A 16,435-nucleotide genomic window follows, 5' to 3' on the forward strand; every position below is an offset into this window, starting at 1 on the left:
TCGGTCATTTCCACTTTGGGGCACTAGGAATAATGGTGCTATGGATATTTGTGTACAAGTTTTTATGTGAACATATGTTTTATTTCTCTTGGATCATTTCTCCTCTGTAATGATAGCCTTTTTATGGACACTTTCAATCCTTTGTTTATCCCAAATATCACTGTGGAGTTTTGTAGTGGGAGTTAATATCACAATGATGTTGAGCATTATTGAAATATTCCTGGAAAAAATAAGCATTTCCTTGGTTTTCAGACATCATAAGTTTATGTGCTATTTCAAGTGGTTTTTTGATTCTGCAGAATTGTGTAAGATAGCACACAGTTACAAAAAATTAGCCAGGTGTGGTGCCACGTGTCTGTAGTCACAGCTACTCGGGAGCCTGAGGCAGGAGAATTGTTTGAACCCGGGAGGCAGAGATTGCAGTGAGCCGAGATTGCGCCACTGCACTCCAACCTGGACAACACAGCGAGACTGTCTCAAAAAAAAAAAAAAAAAAGCATACACTATGATGCTTTTTCTAAACTGGTGTTAAGAATAAACAGATTAATTGTATTGAAACTGTTTCTTAATACACTACATTAACTGGTAATAATATTTTAAATAATAGGCCATTTCTAATAGTCTAAAATATTTATGCATTTAATCAAATGAAATTAAACAAGTTAACTGGTATTCAATAAATCTCCCTTCCTTTTCCCACACCTCAGTCTATGATTATACATTTAACTGCAAATTTTTGCAGCACAATCTTATCCAGTTCCATTATTGCGGATGCAAAGATAAATGAGGAATGAAAACAGAACAAAACCTCTGCTCTTGATGATCCTCATTTAGCCAGAGAGAAGTAAGAAAGAGTTAACACCAATCATGAGGTCCTGGAAGGAAGATAAGCTCTGAAGTCAAATAGACCTGGGATCCACCAGTAATGGTGGAAATTTAGAAGGTAACTTAAACCTCTCAGGTTCAGTTTCCTCATCTATAGGAAGGGAATACAAATCATTACAAATACTACAAACTGAATACAGCAGAACATCATAAAATTAATTCACCCTGATCAAATGGGCTTTATTCCTGGGAAGCAAGTTTGGTTCAACATACTCAAATCAATAAATGTGATTCACCACATAAGCAGCATTAAAAACAAAACACACATGATCATCTCAATTGATGTAGAATAAACTTTTGATAAAATTTAACATCATTTCATGATAAAAACCCTCAACAAACTAGGCATCAAAGGAAAATACCTCAAAATAGTAAGTGCCATCTATGACAAACCCACAGCCAATAGCATATTAAATGGGCAAAAACTTCTTAAGGAAGCATTCTCCTTAAGAACTGGAACAAGACAAAAATGACAAAAATGTCCACTCTAACCACTCCTATTCAACATAAAAGTTCTATCCGGAGCAGTCAGGCCAGAGAAAGAAATAAAAGGCATCCAAATAGGAGAAGAGGAAGTTAAATTATCTCTCTTCACTGACAATATGATTTTATACCTAGAAAACCCTAATGACTCTGCCAAAAGGCTCCTAGACCTGATAAATGACTTCAGTAGAGTTTCCGGATACAAAATTTTAAAAAAATCATAGCATTTCTGTACACCAACAATGTTCAAGCTAAGAGCCAAATCAGGAACACAATCTCATTTACAATAACCACACACAAAAATAAAGTACCTAGGAATACATCTAACTAAGGAAATGAAAGATCTCTACAAGAACTATAAAATACTGCTGAAAGAAATCAGAGATGACCCAAATAAATGGAAAAATATTCCATGTTCATGGATTGGAAGAATCAACATTGTTGAAATGTCTATACTGGCCAAAGCAATCTATAGATGCTATACTATTCCTATCAAATTACAATGTCATTTTTCACAGAATTAGAAAAAACTGTTCTAAAATTTATATGGTACCAAAAGAGCCTGAATAGCCAAAGCAATCTTAAGCAAAAAGAACAAAGCTAGAAGCATTACCTTACCCAACTTCAAACTCTACTAGAAGGCTGTCGTAGCAAAAACAGCATGGTACTGGTACAAAAACAGACATATAGACCAATGGAACAGAATAGAGAGTCCAGAAATAAAGCAGTATACCTACAACTAACTGATTTTTGACCAAGTTGACAAAAGCAATGGAGAAAGGACTTCCTATTCAATAAATGGTTCTGGAAAAACTGGCTAACCAAATGCAGAAGAATAAAACTGCACCCCTCCCTCTCACCATATAAACAAATTAACTCAAGATGGATTAAATATTTAAGTGTAAGACCTCTCAAACTATAAAAATCACCCAGAAGAAAACCTAGGAAATACCCTTCTGGAAATTGGCCTTGGCAAACAATTTTGACTGAGTCCTCAACAGCAATTGCAACAAAAACAAAAATTGACAGGTGGGACCTAATTAAGCTAAAGAGCTACTGCACATCCAAAGAGACTATCAACAGAATTTAAAAAAAAAAAAAAAAAACCTATCGAAAGGAAAAAATACTTGCAAACTAAGCATCTGACAAAGATGTATTAGTCTAGAGATTTTGAACTAATATCCAAAATCTGTAAGGAACTTAAACAAATCAACAAGCAAAAATCAAATAATACCATTAAAAAGTGGGCAAAGAATATAACAGACACTTCTCAAAAGAAGACATACAAGTGGCTAACAAACATATGGAAAACATGCTGAACATCACTAATCATCAGGGAAATGCAAATCAAAACCACAATGAGATACCATCTCATACCAGTCAGAATGGCTATTATTAAAAAGTAAAAAAACAACAGATGCTAGTGAGACTGTGGAGAAAAATGTACACTTATACATGGTTAGTGGGGATGTAAATTGTTCAGCCCCTGTGGAAAGCAGTTTGGAGATTTCTCAAAAAACTAAAACTAGAACTACCATTTGACCCAGCAATCCCATTACTGGGTATATACCCAAAGGAAAATAAATTGTTCTACCAAAAAGTCGCATGCACTCACATGTTCATTGCAGCACTATTCACAGTAGCAAAGACATGGAATCAACCTAGGTGCCCATCAACAGTGGACTGGATAAAGAAAATATGGTACATACACCATAGAATATTATGCAGCCATTAAAAAGAATGAAATCATGTCCTTTGCAGCAGAATGGATGCAGCTGGATGCCATTATCCTAAGCAAATTAACACAGAAACAGAAAACCAAATATTGCATGTTCTCACTTATAAGTGGGAGCTAAAATATTGGGTATACATGGACATATAGCTGGGAACAATAGACACTGGGGACTCTGGAGGAGGGAGGGGGGCAAGACTTATAAAAAAACTGCCTATTGAGTACAATATTCACTGTCTAGGTGACAGGATCAATACAAGCCCAAACCTCAACATCTTGCAAACATACCCTTGAAACAAATCTGCACATGCACCACCTGAATCTAGAAGGAAAAATGAAAATAAATAAATAGAGCTACAGTAACCAACAACAGCCACAAATACAATAACCAAAATTAACAATAATCTACTTTGCCTGTACTCCAGAAATGGAACAACTAAGCCTGGATGACAGCACATCTGTTTATGGCATGGTTTACTTAATATTTCAAACCCACCATTGAGACCTACTGCTCAGAAAAATAGACGCATCTGAAAATATTACTGCTCATTGACAATGCATCTGGTCACTCAAGAACTCTTATGGAGATGTACAAGGAGATGAATGTTGTTTTCATGCCCACTATCACAACATCCATTCTGCAGCCTATGGATCAATGAGTAGTTTTGACTTTCAAGTCATATTACTTTAAAAATACATTTTGTAAGACTATAGCTGCCATAAATAGTGATTCCTCTGATGGATCTAGCCAAAGTAAATTAAAAACTGTCTGGAAAAGATTCACCATTCCATATGCCATTAAGAACATTCGTAATTTGTGGGAGGAAGTCAAAATATCCACCTTCACAGGAATTTGGAAGAAGTTAATTCCAACCCTCGTGGTTAACTTTGAAGGGTTCAAGACTTAGTGGAGGAAATAACTGCAGATGTGGTGGAAATAGCAGGAGAACTAGAAGTAGACCCTGAAGATGTCATTGAATTGCTGCCATCTCATGATCAAACTTGAATGCAGGAGGAGTTGCTTTTTACCAATGAGCAAAGAACGTGGTTTCTTAAGATGGAATCTTCTTCTTGTGAAGATGCTGGAAATATTGTAGAAATGGCTCGCTGTAGGTTCAGATGATAATTAGCGTTTTTGGTAATAAAGTATTTTTTAATTAAAGAATGTCTAACTTTTTTAGACATAATGCTATTGCAGTATGTTTATTAAGTATAGGTTACACTATACTTGAACTACAGTATAGTGTAAACACAACTTTTGTATGCACTGGGAAACCAAAGAGTTTGTGTGATTCACTTTATTGTGGTGGTCTGGAACCAAACCTGCAATATCTCTGAGGTATGCCTGTATAATTTTGCTCATTCCTACTTTATTTTATGGGGTTTGTGTGTGTGTGTGTGTGTGTGTGTTTTGTTTTTTGTTTTTTGAGACAGTCTTGCTCTGTTGCCCAGGCTAGAGTGCAGTGGTGCGATTTCGGCTCACTGCAACCTCCATCTCCCAGGTTCAAGCAATTCTCCTGCCTCAGCCTCCCAAGTAGGTGGGATTAAAGACATGCACCACCATACCCAGCTAATTTTTATATATTTAGTAGAGATGGGTTTCACCATGTTGGCCAAGCTTGTCTCGAACCCCTGACCTCAAGTGATCTGCCCACCTCAGCCTCCCAAAGTGCCGGGATTACAGGCATGAGCCACCGCACCTGGCCTTATCCCTACTTTGAACTCGTGGTAATTATTGGACCTGCCACCAGACATTGTTTTTATTGTGTTAGTAAAGACACACACATATTACAAAAAAAAATGCATCATAAGTATTCAAGGAGAAATAGTATAGGGTATTCTTTGATAGATGAGAAAGACTAGGAAAGACTCAACTAGGGTGATATCTACCTTCAACATTCTTTATGAAAAGAAATTATGTATATTCAATTATCTCTTTGCCCACTTGTTTCTGCTCTGTAATTTAAAAACATGTGATTCTCTCAGGTACAGTTTATGGTTGTTCCTACCTCTGTTAATTATTGTATAATATTCAGAACTAAACTTGGACTGAAGAAAGGACAATCTTCTTTTTGTGATTTCTTAGGATGTGAAGTTGAACTCCCACATGATTTTGACAACTATTATTTAATTGTGGGGAATGTGTATATGGTTAATTTTAAATCTCTAAATTTTTGCCTCATGTAGATTCCAGGGGGTGGGGAACAAACTTCAAAGTTAATTCTAACTTCAGGAACTGTAAAGTAAGTTTTATATTCAGGCCATTTTGAAATATGAGTAAATTTTATAATAACCCATAACTTATGGGGAAGTGGTAAGAAAGGAAATATTATAATGTGAGCTTTTTTAAACTAATAATGATGGCTTAAAAAGTTAAAATAAGGGCCGGGCGCAGTGGCTCAAGCCTGTAATCCCAGCACTTTGGGAGGCCGAGACGGGCGGCTCACAAGGTCAGGAGATCGAGACCAGCCTGGCTAATACGGTGAAACCCCGTCTCTACTAAAAAATACAGAAAACTAGCCGGGTGAGGTGGCGGGTGCCTGTAGTCCCAGCTACTCGGGAGGCTGAGGCAGGAGAATGGCAATGGCGTAGACCCGGGAGGCGGAGCTTGCAGTGAGCTGAGATGCAGCCACTGCACTCCAGCCTGGGCGACAGAGCGAGACTCTGTCTCAAAAAAAAAAAAAAAAAAAAAAAAAAAGTTAAAATAATAAAATAGTATGATTGGCATTACCAATTAGAAAAATATATATTGACCAGGTGCAGTGGCTCATGCCTATAATCCTAAGGAGGCTGAGGCAGGAAGATCGCTGGAGCCCAGGTGTTTGAGACCAGCCTGGGAAACATAATGAGACCCTCGTCTCTACAAAAATAGAAAAATTAGGTGGGTGTGGTGGCATGCCTGTAGTCCCAGCTACTTGGGAAGATGAGGTGGAAGGATTGCTTGAACCCGGCAGGTCAAAGCTGCAGTGAGCCATCATCATACCACTGAACCCCAGCTTGGACAACAAAGTGAGACCCTGTTTCAAAAAACAAAAAAGGAAAATAGAATATCCCCTCTAGTTGTACCTACATCTGTGAGTCAAGTCGTTTTCTGAGAAAAATAAATAAAATGCTACATATTTTTATCTCTGGTTCTACAGCATTAAAAAAAAATTGTAATTGGTAGTTTTACCATCCCTCTATTAAGAAAACCAAACTATCACCTATATCTTATAAATATTTTCTATATTCATTAGATTTGGAAGACATTATTGAAAACAAAATGAATGTTGCAATAACATATCATAAAGTTGGTGCACACACCCTGAGGCAAAAAAAAAATGGGGAATAGAGAAACAGCAAAACCTTCATTTACTATGTCTGCCAAGCAATAGGTTGGCAGTTTGTTTTTTTTTTTTTTTTTAAGGAACCATTTATGTGATTGCTTGGTCATTTTAGATACAGATAAAGAAAATAAAGCTTTCTTATTACCTCTTAGTATCGCCTTAGCCCATCACTTTGGATTACTAGCGTGTTGTGTCATACTTTCATAAGCGGACCTCATTCATTTAGGTCTCCAAACTCCTTATGGTATTGTTTTCACCTTACAATTGAGAAAACTGAGAGTCAAAGAAGATAATGGCTTTGCAGGGGTCACTTATAGTGAATACCTGGCAGGGACAGGTGTCCTGACTTTTGGAACAGTGCCTTTTGGTCTGACTTTTAAAATAGCTTGCTGCCTCTATGCCATAGTAACCCTCAGCAAAATGTCTCACTTTTTTTGTGTCCCCTTCTTCTCACTGTAAGTGATCCACAATACCCACACTCCACTCTCTCATCTTCTTAGTCTACCTTAGTATATTATTTCTTGTTGTGTAATAAATCATCCTAAAGTTTAGTGGCTTAAAATTACAAACATCAATGAGTGCTTTGGAATCAATTGGTCAGCTGGGAGTTCATTGATGTGGGTCAGACTTGGCTGAGTCCACCTGGGTTCACTCATGCCTCTGCGCCGGCTGGTATGTCAGCTGGGGGCTGGCTGCTCTAGGGAGGGCCCCCTACTGGGGTTGAACATTGATTGACTATTGATTAGGGCCGTAGACACGAGCGCAGCAGGGTTGTGTGTGTCCCCATCTGTCATCACCCAGCAGGCTAGCCTGGGCTTGTTCTCAAAATATTTCATAACCAGAAGCATGTCATACTTTTTGAGGCCTAGTCTTGGAACTAGCACACTTTCACTGAATTTGTAGCCTGAATTCAAGGGGATAGGGAAATAGACTGTTCTTCCTAACAGGAGGAGGTATAAGACTACCTAGCCAAGGGCACGGATACAGGGAGGAGTAAGCAAGCGTGTCCATTTTTGCAATCTGCCATACTCCGATTACTTCCAAATAACTTGTCTGATACATTCATATTAAGATATTAATAATGTAATCATGTATACCTTTCCAGGAATATCTGCTTTGGGCAAAAATAAACCTGTGATAAGAATATTTAAAGGAATGGCAGCATAATGCTGTCTTGATGAAGAATTATGTATTTTTTTATTTTGTTGCCTGTGCATTTGGTGTCATAGCCAAGAAATGACTGCCAAATCCTGCCACCATTTTTTTAAATACCCAGACTATTAAAAGAAAAACTTCAGCTGAATTGAATTTAAAGGAGCTTAATTTAGTAACGAATGATTGAATCAGGCAGCCCCCAGAATCACAGCAGATTCAGAGAATCTCCAGGGATGCCTCGTGGTCAGAACAAATTTATAGACAAAAAAACGGAAGTGGCATATAGAAATCAGAAGTGAGATACAGAAACAGCTGAATTGGTTACAGGTTGTCATTTACCTTATTTGAACACAGTTTGAACACTCAGAAGTGTATGACTGGTTGAAGTATGGCTTATGGCATTGGCCAGGACTCAGCTATTGTTACAGGCACATGCTCCTAAGTTCGGGTTTCAGTCTTGTCTACCCACTAAGTTGGGTTGCAGTTCACCCACAAGGACTCAAATGTAGAAGTACAGAGTCCTTCTCAGGCCATATTTAGTTTGCTTTAACACTGTTGACCCTGGGCCAGGGAGCTATTCTGTAGCAGGTGAGTTTTTCCTTACTTCTCCAAGTTAAAGCACACTCTGACGTACTTCACCACCAATTTTGTATTGTTATAAAATACAAGTAATATAAAATTTTACCATTTTAGCTATTTGTAAGTGTACACTTCTGTGGCACTAAGCACATTGTCATTGATGTGCAGCTGTCATCATATCCACCTCCAGAATTTTTTCATCTATCCCAACTTTATATCCATTAAACACAAATTCCCCATTTTTCCCTCCCCTCACTCTGGCAACCACCATTCTACTTTCTATCTTCATGAATTTCCCTCATGTAAGTAGAATCACACAACATTTGTTCTTTTGTGACTGGCTGATTTCACTTAGCATAATGGCCTCAAGGTTGTAGATAAAAGTCATCAAACTCTGTAAAATATTTGAAGACATTTATTCTGAGCCAAATATGAGTGACCAATGGCCTATGGCACAGCTCCAGGAGATTATAAGAACATGTGCCCAAGGTGGTCAGGCCACAGCTTGGTTTTATACATTTTAGGGAGATATAAGACATCAATCCATACACATAAGATGGGCATTGCTTCTGACTGGAAAGGGGGAACAATGGAAGTAGGGGCTTCCAGGTCGTGGGCGAATTCAAGCTTTTCTGATTGGCAATTGGTTGAAAGAGTTATTATCTAAAGACATAGAATCAATAAAAAGGAATATCTGGGTTGTGGAGACCAAGGTTCTATTATGCAGATGAAGCCTCTGGGTAGCAGGCTTCAGAGCTCTCATCAGACCTAAAAAGGTACCTGAGTCTTACTAAATTCTCTCCTGGATCAGGGAAAAGACCTGGAAAAGGATGGAGATTCTCTACAGAATGTAGATTTTCCCCATAAGAGACAGCTTTGCAGGGCCATTTCAAAATATGTAAAAGAAATAGGCCAGGTGTGGTAGCTCACACCTGTAATCCCAGCACTTAGGTAGGCTGAGGTGGGAGGATCATGAGGTCAAGAGATTGAGACCATCCTGGCCAACATGGTGAAACCCTGTCTCTACTAAAAATACGAAAATTAGCCGCTGAGATCATGCCACAGTATTCCAGCCTGGTGACAGAGCAAGACTCCATCTAAAAAAGAAAGAAGGAAAGAAAGAAAGAAAGAAAGAAAGAAAGAAAGAAAGAAAGAAAGAAAGAAAGAAAGAAAGAAAGAAAGAAAGAAAGAAAGAAAGAAAGAAAGGGAGGGAGGGAGGGAGGGAGGGAGGGAGGGAGGGAGGGAGGGAAGGAAGGAAGGAAGGAAGGAAGGAAGGAAGGAAGGAAGGAAGGAAAGAAAGAAGAAAGAAAGAAAGAAAGAAAGAAAGAAAGAAAGAAAGAAAGAAAGAAAGAAAGAAAGAAAGAAAGAAAGAAAGAAAGAAAGAAAGAAAGAAAGAAAGAAAGAAAGAAAGAAAGAAAGAAATGGGGGTAAAATAGTTTGATTCCTTTCAGGGCCTGCTATCTGTCATGCGATGCTATACTAGAGTCAGGCTGGAATTTGGTGTCTTATTGCTATAAAAAGTCTGTTTTGTCAGTCTTCAGATCTTTGTTTTAATGTTAATGCTGGTCAGTTGTGCCCTAATTCTAAAGGAAGGAGGGTATAATGAGGTATGTCCCAACCCCTACTTCCCATCATGGCCTAAATTAGTTTTTCAGGTTAACTTTGGAATGCCTTTGGCCTAGGTGAGGGTCCATCAGTCAGTTGAGGGACTTAGAATTTTATTTTCGGTTTTTAAGGTTCATCCATGTTGTAGTGTATATTGAAATTTCCTTCCTTTTTAAGGCTGAATAATATTCCATCATATGTATATACTCTATGTTGTTTATGCATTCATCCACTGAGGGACACAGGTTTCTTCCACCTTTTGGCTATTATGAATAATGCTGTTATTATTGAATGTAAGTGTACAAATATCTGTTCAAATCCCTGTTTTGAGTTCTTTTGGATATGTACCCAAAAGTGGAATTGCTAGACCATATGGTAATCCAGTGTTTAATTTTTTGAGGAATCTCCATGCCATTTTCCACAGTGGCTGCACCATTTTACATTCCCACCAGCAATGCACAAGTGTTCCAATTTCTCCCCATCTTTGCTAACACTTCTTTTCTTTTTTTTTTTTTAATTATAGCCATCCTAATGGATGTGAAGTAGTGACTCATTGTGGTTTTGATTTGCATTTTCCTAATGATTAGTGATACTGAGCATCTTTTCATGTGTTTATTGGCCATTTGTGTGTCTTCTTGGAGAAACAGCTATTCAAGTCCTTTGCCCATTTTTTAATCAGGATGTTTATTTTTTGTTGTTGAATTGTAGGCATTCTTTAAATATTCTGAATCTCAATCCAGATATATGATTTACAAATATTTTCTCTCATTCCATGGGTTGCCTTTCACTCTGTTGATAGTGCATGTTGATGCAAAAAATTTTTAATCTCAGCCAGGCATGGTGGCTCATGCCTGTAATCCCAGCACTTTGGGAGCTGAGGCAGGCAGATCACTTGAAGTCAGGAATTCAAGACCAGCCTGACCAACATGGCAAAACACCATTTCTACTAAAAATACAAAAATTAGCTGGGTGTGGTGGCATACGCCTGTGGTTCCAGCCACTTGGGAGGCTGAGGCACGAGAATCGCTTGAACCTAGGAGGCAGAGATTGCAGTGAGCCGAGGTCATGCCACTGCACTCCAGCCTGGGTAACAGAGCAAGATTCTGTCTCAAAAAAAAAAAAACACACACACAGTTTTTAATCTTGGTGAAACACAATTTATCTATTTTTTTCAATGCCTATGCTTTGGTGTCATATCCAAGAAATTATTGCCAAATCCTGCCACCAATTTTTAAATACCCAGCCTGAATCCATTTAAACTGTTTAGTGAATGACTTAAAGAATTTTAAAGTGAGTTATTTCTATTCAACAATGTACTTTTATAATTATGGGAGATGTTAATAAATATCCATCCATGGCCAAAGTTTTTTCTCAGTCTTCATTTTCCTGATCAATGCCAAGTACATTAGATGTAAATGGGAAGCATGGAAATAGTACATTGTATTGTACCTCAATTGTTTCCCCATGAGGGATCGTGATCAAAATTATTACCAATTGCCTCTCTTAGGAAAAGAAAATTCTTAACTGATTAAAGACCATGGATATTATATATCAACTATATAATGAGTTTTCAACTTTTTACTTCATTTAAAAAATACTAAATTTCATTTCTAAATACTAAATTTCATGCTATACTTGAGTCAGGCTGGAATTTGGTGTCTTATTGCTACAAAAATCACATATAATAAAGCTCTAAAACTTCAAAGACATTTTGCATTCTGAAAAGGGTTCTTTGTGGTTGCAATGCACATTTGAAATTCAAATAACTTCTTGGAATTTGAAGCTAGCTAGAAGTTACGTACTGTAGAATAAGAGGGAGATGATCCTTTGTATCATTGCTAATTTATACTAATAGAAGATATTATACTTTTGGACCTAGATGGGAGCAACAAATGCATCTTTTGAAATCATTAAATAATACATGAGCTATCCATGATAAACATCTTGGGCAATGTGTAAGAACTTACCTTTTAACTTCTATAGTTCTTGTGTTAGATGATTATATACTTTTTCAAGCAAGTGTTTGTTAAATCTTCAATTTTATATTGCAGTAGATGATGCAGAAGACCCAATAGAAAGAAGCATAAGACTTGGTTCTTTTCCCTCAGAGAATTTGAGCAAACATGATAATATTAAAGAATAAATAAGGGAGGCTTACCATTTAGAATCTGAGAAAGTCAAGGTGGGCCGAGGTGGTCTGAGGAGGTCTCAAGGAGATGGACCTCTGCAGGCCAAGAGGGCGAGGTTTGGTTGGAGTGAGTGAGAGGCGCACCTGCACGACCTAGGAGAGCAGTGACATGAGAAAGTGTCACATCTGGCTGGAGGATAGCACGTGCCACATACCTGAGATAGAGGAAGCACATTAAAAGTAAGTTATGGACAGAGGGCTGGGTGAGGACTAATTGTGGTGAGCTGGTATAATAGTTTATTGTTTGATATAGTAGACTGTAGAGAATCATTGTAGGTTTTTGACCAGGGGAGTAGTAGGAAAATTTAGCCCATCTCCAGTGGAGATCATAGAGCCTTAGAAGTAAAGGGATTTCTGGAAACATCTTATCTAATATCCCATTTTTACTTAGGCCAGAGAAGTGAAATAACTTGCTCAAAAGGTTACCCAGTTAGAAATGAGCAAATCTGTGTCTCAGATTTATCCTTTACCTTGTAGTCCGATTATCTTTCTTTCATATCACAGTCCTCCAAAACCTATTAGAGAAAAGAAAATAAAAAGAAAGGATACATAAGAAGCAGCATCTTGATAGGAAAAAGCCAAATAAATATTTTATTTATATTAGTAAATGAGGCAGGCAAATATCTAGAGAATTCATAGAGGACCAAGTGATTTCTTAAAAATAGTGTCTGAAAAAAGTGAAAAACTAATTCTAATTAAATCATATTAATAGGTATTTATGGTATTAATTGGTTATTCTACATTACTATAAGAATGTGTAATTTTTATCAAACCTACCCTAGCAAATGGGTGCTAAGCTAAAGCTGAATTACTGAACAAATGAATGAATACCTAAATTTGTCTTTTTTCTTCCAGTAAATATCTTACAAGTATTATTTAAGGAAAACATTTTCTTTTACAGATTCACCTTTTTGGAGTTTTGCTGGCCATTTTAGGAAACTTGGTGATCAGCATTTCTCTAAATATTCAGGTAAGAAAAAAGCTTATTTTTCTAGCACTGTAGATTAATCCAGGGACACATTATGACTCTCATGGGCCTTGGAAACTTTTGTCTTTGTGGCTCTTTTCTCCATAAAAATTATAAAAATATATATATTTTATGACCTCATTGGTGTAAAGAGAAATATAATGCAAGCTGGAGTGCCTTCATTTTTCTTCTTCTTCTTCTGATTTTAAAAGAAATTAATTTTGGGGGGTGTGGAGTGGGCTCTGACAGTATTGTAGACCCTAGGTAAGGGGCCTATGGTGTCACTGGTTTGATTTGCAGTACTTTGATTTCTTTCATAGCCTTCACCTCAGGTGGGATATGGATACTTTTTAGAAGCAGTTCATAAAAGTACAGATTATAGGGTTTTTTTCCCCTTTCTTTAAAATGCTCTTAAATATGCCAGTATAGACTAATGGTCTTGAGGAAAGAATGTAGAATACAAAATAGGAACTATAATTGAACATGAATTAGAAACCTGAATAAATTGCTGATTTGATAAATGCAAATTGAAGGAAATATGAATTTTTAACCAAATCAGGAATTAAATAAACCATTTTAAATCATTTAATGAATCAGTTTGAATTAGAATCAAATTGCTGCAGTCTCTAAAACGATTTGAATCAAAATAAACCTGAACATCAAAATATCTCCCAGAATGTTATATGGTAATTCCCTCTTAACCTCAGGGGATAAATTGCAAGACTCCCAGTGGATGTCTGAAACTAGAGCTAATACTGAACCCTATTCAGTATATACTATGTTTTTCCTATACATACATACCTATGATCACATTTAATTTATAACTTAGGCACAGTAAAAGATTAATAACAATAACTAATAATAAAATAGAACAAGTAAGTAAGATAAGGGTTACCTGAACACAAGCACTGTGCTATTGCAACAGCTGATCTGATAACCGAGAGGCCCACTGAATGACTAAGGGACGGGGAGCATCTGTAGCCTGGATACATTGGACAAAGGGAGGATTCACATACCAGGCGGGACAGCAAGAGATTTCATCCTGCTACTCAGAAGAGAATGCAATTTAAAATGTATGAAATGTTTATTTCTGGAATTTTCCATCTAATATTTTCTGACCATGGGTAACTGAAACCACAGAAAATGAATCCGTGGATCGAGGGGTGACCACTATATTTGTTTATACAAATCTTTGCTAGAAAATGACCTAGTATAATTTTCAATAATTCCCCAAAAATGTATTTGTTCTTTAAAAAATACAAAAATAAATTAGTGTTCTTATAAAAAGAATTAAAGGAATACAAAAGAAAAAAAGTGGCATTCCCTTCATAGCTCAGAATGTTTTCTTATTTATCTTCTGATTTACTTTCAGAAATATTCTCACCTTCAGCTGGCACAACAGGAGCACCCAAGGCCATACTTCAAGAGTGTGCTGTGGTGGAGTGGTGTCCTGCTGATGGCCGTGGGAGAGACGGGGAACTTCGCAGCCTATGGATTTGCTCCCATTACTCTGATCGCTCCATTAGGCTGTGTGTCTGTTACAGGTAAGCTGTTGTGTGTTTTGACAAACAGAAACTTAATGAGCAGAAAAATTGGAGAAAAACACACAACTGAAACAACAAATGCACCAAAAAAGAAAGTCTATTGCCTGGTTTCTTAGCACATTAACATGGAACAATTATTCTGCTAATTTCAGCGATCCATTGTCACGCTGTCACATTAACTATAGAAACTTGCAGTTTGTGACTCTAACACTTATCTGTGAAAGCCTGATGCCTGAGTCTTAATAAATTAACAGTGACAGAAAATGTTATACTATGCTTGTAATCATTAATGAGTTACCTAAAAGCATTTGTAATGCAATGTTTTATTCATATGTTAAACTGATAATACCTGTGGTTAGAGTCTTTGATGTCTGGTCTTGACTTCATAGTTTAGTATCTGTTTGACATTAAGAATTAAATATTGGTTATTCTACATTACTATAAGAATGTGTAATTTTACAGTAATGTCACAAATACCTACTTTGAAATTTTATGTAATTTACTAAATACATTTAGAAAACAGAAAATGAGATGTTGTGAAAGACTTTAAAAAAAAAAGAGCAAAAATCACTGCTAAAAAGGAGAACAAATTCTCTAAGCCCTGTTAAAATCAATAAAATCTTTTTGGTTTTACTCTTTATCTGTTGCTATGGAAACAGGATGTTTCTAAATTTGCGTGAATTTAGAAACTTCATTGAAATAGAAACAACTTGATAGTCATTATCTGTTAACAACTAGATCAAGCATATCACATGTTTACATATCCCAATTTAAATGTTCCTCCTAAACAACTATATGATATTCTTAAAGAAAACATCATTTAAACTGAAACAATGCAGATTCAAAGATAATTTTATTTTATTTTGTAAGTCATTTATCTCAATCATTTAAAATATTTTATTTAAAATACTTGGATGAGGTATAACAGAATATTTAGCAAAAAAACACTTACTTTGCTTTCTAGAAATAGCCTACTTAAAAGAGCCATCCTGTTACTACTCTGAAGAGGCACACAATTTATGTAAACATTTACTGTTTTTAACATTCCAATAGAATAAGCAAATTGGGTAAACCTCACTTTCTATTTAGTAAACCACATAACATGTACATAGACATTTTAGACATTTTATGTTTTCAAAATCTAAGAAATAACAGATAAAAGATCTAGTTATATGGTGAACTTGGGATCCCGCCAGACTCTTGCTGTCTTGAAAATATTGTTTTATTCTCCAATAATGACTGTGTTTGTCATGCTGATCTTTAGTTTTGTTCCTTACTTTATGCTGTTTCCATGAAATAGCCAGAGAAAAATGTGTCCGGGCATATTAGATAGATAACTGGGGAAGGCAGGTGGTGAGTGCACCATATGGTATTGAAATTCTCCATTTATCTCACGTCTCCTGGTCCTGGGAAGTCTTTTGCAGGAGTGGGGTATAAGAAAAAGGGTGCTACCCCAGGTGGTTCAGACAAGGGGAAATATTGTTGTAAAGATCAGAGATTTCACAGAAATGAGATATAACCAGACCTCATGGGGCCTGAAGTGAGAATGGGGCAGTTTTCAGGACTTCAGAGTCAGCAGTCGTACCCTTCCTAGACCTCCAGTGAAGCTGCCTGTGAGTCTGCCTATCTTGGCAAGACTTGATCCAAGCTCTCATTAAAAACTGAAAGCTGAAGCTTTCCAAACTTCCACTCAGAAAGAGTGTCCTATTCTCCCAAGTCCCCTGCGAGCCGGTCCACCCACCTTCAAACTCGGAGCCCACTGCCTTGACAGATGGGCTTTTTCTTCATGCTATAGATTATTTTTCTTTGTGTGCTGTTAGCCCCAATTAATGTTTCAGCTTCAGAACATTTTTAGTTACCTCCCTCTCTGTCCATCTGAAATGATTCAAAGACGTGAACTTACAGCCTCAAACACAACTCATTTCCTACTTTACAATCTTTGCACACAGTAATGTATGTTCATAAATAGTA

The 16,435-nt window shown here is 36.9% G+C and overlaps 2 protein-coding genes across 2 annotated transcripts in view; both read left to right on the forward strand.

Annotated features, from left to right (window-relative positions):
* The window catches only part of RIDA (reactive intermediate imine deaminase A homolog), a 319,353-nt gene that overhangs the window by 145,418 nt on the left and 157,500 nt on the right, over positions 1–16,435 (forward strand). The window lies entirely within an intron of this gene.
* Positions 1–16,435, forward strand: part of NIPAL2 (NIPA like domain containing 2) — a 106,189-nt gene that overhangs the window by 20,954 nt on the left and 68,800 nt on the right. Inside the window, exons 2-3 of the mRNA XM_050801210.1 lie at positions 12,855–12,923; positions 14,293–14,464. Coding sequence (XP_050657167.1) covers positions 12,855–12,923; positions 14,293–14,464 — 241 coding nt within the window. The remainder of the gene's footprint in view (positions 1–12,854; positions 12,924–14,292; positions 14,465–16,435) is intronic.

Source organism: Macaca thibetana, chromosome 8 (assembly GCF_024542745.1).
Source record: "Macaca thibetana thibetana isolate TM-01 chromosome 8, ASM2454274v1, whole genome shotgun sequence".
NCBI classification, from domain to species: Eukaryota; Metazoa; Chordata; class Mammalia; order Primates; family Cercopithecidae; genus Macaca; species Macaca thibetana.